Genomic DNA, 5,061 nt, shown 5'->3' with positions numbered 1-5,061 from the left:
AGGTAGGACTTTCCAGGACTGACCGTCCTGGCCTTTATATGTGCTATTATGATGGGGTCATTGCACAGGTTTGACGCACAAGCTTTATGAGAGTCTCTGAAGACAGAAACCATGAGACAAAAGAGGGTGAAGAAGAAGGTGGCGTATAAAAATGTTTTAAGCTCTGCACTCATGGAAGACAGCAGCACCATCTCTTTACTGCAGACAGATTTCTTTATTAAGACTCAGATAGCCATACCCCAGGATGCTGGACATTGGCCCAGACACAGATTTTGTGTTCTAGGATTGTAGAAGGACTTTCATTGTTTTCTGAATCCACGGTATAAAGCTGGAGATTCTGGTGAATACTCGAGGAAGTGTCCCAGTACACAAGCGATAACTGACAATGCCCTGGGCCACTCCATCACACACAACGGGACCCCCTGAGTCTCCCTGTAGACAGAAAAAGGGGAGGTCTTATTGAATAGTCTCCTATCACCTCTTTCCAGACCCATCTTCTACATGTTCTTCTCTGTTTCCACTAAGGCCTAGTTTTCAGATGGGAAACACTAGTGCCCCTATTGACCTCTGTTCTGAACAGGACAGAGTAGAGAGTCTGTGACTCACTGACTAGTGTATCTGGCTTGGCTGTGTCCTTCCTTCAGGCCAACTAGACTTAGCTCTTCCATTTTCCTATGGCAAAAGGACAAAAGAGTGACTGAGGGAAAATGCCAGATCCCCATATGTTGTTCCCTGCATGTTCTTTAGACTACCCATGGTATTGCAGCTGGAGAAGGCCTGGCTGTGTGTCTGAGGTATCACTCTGTCCTTGGGAAAACATTTAAAAATGGTTATGTCCTTACCCCAGCAGTAGCCTTCATCTCATTGGGGTTTCCCACACAAAGCTGGATGGAGTCGTTGTAGTCTTCAGACATGCCTTGGCACTTCTGGCCTTTTTGAACTTCTAGATTCACTTCTTGAAGTGTGTTAGACAACGTACAATTGGCCAAGGTCCCCCAACCTGCCATTGTGCACACCTGCCCAGGTTTCACCGAGTCCTGGCTCCTAGGAAGGGCAATAGTCTTCACAGCACCATTGAGCTGAGCTTTGCGTTCCAACTGGTCGGAAAGATGGAAGAATGCCAGTTAAGGTCTGGTACTCTCAGCAAGCTTAAACCAGTCATGAGGTTGCCCATATCTTCCCCATTTTCAAAGCTCCCCCAATCCCACTGTAGCCCCATTCTATTGCCGTAGGACCAATAGATCAGCCACTAAGAAGAAAATATGGGACTGATACGCTAGTGATCTGTGGGAGTAAACCAGAGATTGGCAAAACGGTACCTTCAGGAGCATGATGTCATTAAACTGTGAATGTTTGTGATAGTTCTCGTGAGGTTTGGCTTTTACAACAGAGATGACCTGGGTGTTTTCTTGTTTCTTGATATTGTGAGCACCTAAGGTTACTTTTATATTGCTGTGAAAAGAAGATGGGTTAAGTGCAAGGCAGGAGCAATGAAGCAGTACCCGAAATGCAGGCTGAGGGCTCAGAGTAAGGCAGAGCTTGCCTGAGTCAAATAGCAAGAATTTATGGGGAACTTGTTGCATTGGTCTTCAATAACCACCCAGCCATTCAGACTCTTCACTGACACAATCTGGTCCTGAGTTTCACAACCACTTTAGGTCAAATAGGACAAAGTCTGGTTGATCTTCACCTTTGGCTCTACGTGTTTACGGACAGCCAGGATCTGTTGTTATTTGGTCAGTCCCAGGCATCAAAGACCCACTTGATTCTCCTTACCTTCCATTACACTGAGCTGCTGTCATTACGATGTCTTTTGCCACCAGGAAACCACCACAGTGATTGAGGTCTGAATTACTATCATAAAACGTTATGGATGCCATATAGGGCCGGGAGTGGGGTTTGGACTCTGTACCCCATATGATCTCTCCTGAAAAAGAAAGCTTATTCTGAATCTTGGTGCTCGTTGAAACTGTGCAACAATCCTGGAGGCTAGGATAAGGGACATTTCATGCTTGGCAAGTCTGTGGACTTGACACAGAGGGAAAAAAGATCCTGTTGTGGGGCCATCACACAATGAGAAAGGGCGCTCGGATGCTGCGAGGGATGGTGCAGAGCCATATGCGTGGCATCACTTTCCCCTGGTTTTCCATTTCAACCTGTAGTCATGATAATTCCAAGACTTTCTCTTGATTCAAATCAAATCTTGTGAACACATTAAGGTCAAATTCAGCATACATTGTGCAGTAGATGTAGACACATTCCACACAGCTACAGTTGTTCCCGTCTCATGATTCAGCTGCTGTCCTGCTCACTTAGTAAGCATGATGTTGAGGTAGAAAACTCTGGCTGCTTTGCCTCTGTTCTGATTCATGGTATGTACTAAGAACTCCACTTAGAGGCAGGATTGTTGTATAACCACTGAGCCCCTCTCAAGTGTGCTAAGTGAGAGGCTGGGAGGAGGCCTCCTAATGCATCTGAACTTCAGCATAGATTGGTCTTCCTAAGGCACTGAGATAGCCTTCAGGATGAAGAAGGGAGCACATAGAAGACTGGTAGGGATCATAGAGAGGAGAAGAAATGGGTTGGAGGATCCTGTGTCTGCCTGTCTCCATCAAGCTGTAGAGAAGAAATGAAGCTACACTTTGTTGGCTCTGTTAGATTGTGGCTAAGTGTCATGGTGGACCTGTATGGTTCAGAAGAACAGAGACAAGAGCAGGGTGACCCTGGAAACCTGTGTAGAAGAATTCTTCTAGTCTTAATCCAGGTGGCAGCCCCTGGGTAAAGCTGTTTGCTCTGAGTTTTGTACAATTGGAGCTTCCAGCCCTCATTTTCAACTGCAGCTTCTAGTGGGGTCCTATGATATTTTCATAATCTGTCACTTTTAGGTGACTAAGGTCTCACTCACCAGGTGCCACTGCAAGTAGTTCACTGTGCTTTTGGGGTCCTATTTATCCATTGCTAGTGCTTGGGATCAGCTAACTTCTCAGATGAACGAAGTCAGGAGTAGATCTTAGATACAGCCCGACTGAGCACCATGCAGGTGTCAGTGCTGGGAGCCGCATGGCACATTTCTAGGAGTGCAGATGGCTGATTACCTCCTTCAGTGTTGACTGGTAGAATGACCTCCAGGAAGAATAGGAACAGGAACATCCTCTTCAGGGTCTGACCAGGTCTCAACTGGTCACTTCGTTACTTCTCACAACTTTTAAACCATCAGGTGAGGAAAGAGGCGCAGAGCCAGAGACCTCATATTTCCTTTGTGATATTTAAGATCCAAGCTCTTGCCACATCTCTGTGGTGAAGGCACAGGAAACATACTATTGTCAGTTGATGGTGAGCACGACCACGTTCCCCACAGGAATGCTGGACACTGAGAAGGGCAGAAGAGCCTGTTGAGGCCTTCCGCACGAGGCAGAGGGCAAGTCTCCTCTCCTGCTCAGGGTATAGCTGGAGGATGCCTCTGTGACTTGAGACTGTGATCAGGTTAATTGTCTCCTTTAAAAACAACATATCTAAACCCCATGCTACTCTCTATGAGGTGTGTTGTTGTGGTTGTTGTTGTTGTTGTTGGCACAAGGACTTTTGGTTTCAGATTTAAGCCTTGTGACTCTAAACTCACACCAGGGCTCTGAGTCAAGAAATATTATATGAGAGGTGCTGACCTGGCCCTGCTGCAGAGGAATGAGTCTACATACTGGCCTGGGCAGTCAACAATTTAGTCCCCTTCTGAAGTTTCTGATGTACATACTGGGACTGTCCTGTGTCATCTCCAGTCTGCCTTTGGGCAAGGTGAAGAGAGTTGGCTACTGTTCTAAGATGAGGTAGAGAGGCCTTGCTGGAGCTGGACCAGGCAACCTGGAGGAAGTATCAGAGAACAGTGGATTCCCAGGACAATAGACAGTCCTTAGAGGAAGGAAGAGAGTGGGAGGCAAAATCTTTTCATCTTCCTCACCCTTAGTAATTGGTTAAATAGAAGAAGAATTTAGAAAGAAAGAGGGCATCCCAGACAAGGGCAAGACTTTCCAGGACTGACATGACTAGCCTTGATATGTGCTTTTATGATGGGGTTAGTGAACAGACATCATACAGTAACTTTCTGAGAATATCTGGCAACAGAAACCACGAGATATAAAAGGGTGAAAAGAAGGTGGTGTACAAGATTGTTTTAAGCTCCACACCCATGAAAAGAAGCAATGTCATCCCTTTCCTGATACAGATTTCTTTATTAAGACTCAAATATTTGTAACACAGAATGCAAAACACTGGCCCAGACACAGCGTTGGCATTCAAGAATTGTTTAAGAAATTCCGTTGTTTTCTGAATACAAAGTATTAAAGCTGGTGGTTCTGGTGAATGTTAAGGAGGTGTCCAAGGATATTAGATATAACTGACAAGGTCCTAGACCACTCCATCACAAAAAAGGTCCCCAAGAGGACCCCTGTGGTTGAATTAGGGAAAAACTGTAAGAAGCTAATGAGGAAGGTGGCCTAGAAGTCTCAACTGACCTGGATGCCCAAGATCTCTCAGACATGGAACCACCAACCAGGCAGCATACACGATCTGATATGAGGCCCTCAACAGATATACAGCAGAGGACTGCCTGTTCTGGACTCCGTGAGAGAAGATGAACCTAAACCTGGAGAGATTTGAGGCCTCGGAGAATGGGGAAATCTGGTAGGGTGGAGGTGGGGGTTGGAGACATCTTGGAGGAGGAAGTTGCAGGGAGAGAAGGTATGGCATGGAGTGTTTGCTGGGAGGACCGGGTGGGGGATAAAGACTGGACTGTAAAAACAGATTAAAGAATTTAAAAAATGAAACCAAACCACAAAAACACCAAGAGATCTCCCCAGGGTCTCCGTGTTGACAGGAGAAAAGAGAAGTCTTAGTAAAAAGCTTCTTATCACCTCTTTCCAGACCTATTTTATCCCTGTACTTCTCTGTTCCCACTCAGGTCTGGGTTGTCAGATGGGAAACACTAAGTGAGCGCATTGACCTCTGTTCCGGAAGTGTAGGGTTGAAACGTCAGTTTATCAGCCCTCCCTGTGGTCTAATCCATACGGT

The 5,061-nt window shown here is 46.0% G+C and overlaps 1 protein-coding gene across 1 annotated transcript; it reads right to left on the bottom strand.

Annotated features, from left to right (window-relative positions):
- Positions 1-204: 204 nt before the first annotated feature.
- Mcpt8l3 (mast cell protease 8-like 3) lies at positions 205-3,229 on the bottom strand. The gene is made up of 5 exons (NM_001433036.1): positions 3,096-3,229; positions 1,777-1,927; positions 1,320-1,452; positions 843-1,097; positions 205-432 (listed from the first exon to the last, which is right to left on the bottom strand). Exons 1-5 carry the CDS (start codon positions 3,148-3,150, stop codon positions 280-282), a joined length of 747 nt encoding a protein of 248 aa, NP_001419965.1. The 5' UTR covers positions 3,151-3,229; the 3' UTR covers positions 205-279.
- Between the last annotated feature and the right edge of the window lie 1,832 nt (positions 3,230-5,061).

This window comes from Rattus norvegicus, chromosome 15, assembly GCF_021556685.1.
Source record: "Rattus norvegicus strain SHRSP/BbbUtx chromosome 15, alternate assembly SHRSP_T2T, whole genome shotgun sequence".
NCBI lineage: Eukaryota > Metazoa > Chordata > Mammalia > Rodentia > Muridae > Rattus > Rattus norvegicus.
The sequence above is the reverse complement of the archived record's forward strand: the minus strand, read 5'-3'. Positions and strand labels throughout refer to the sequence as shown.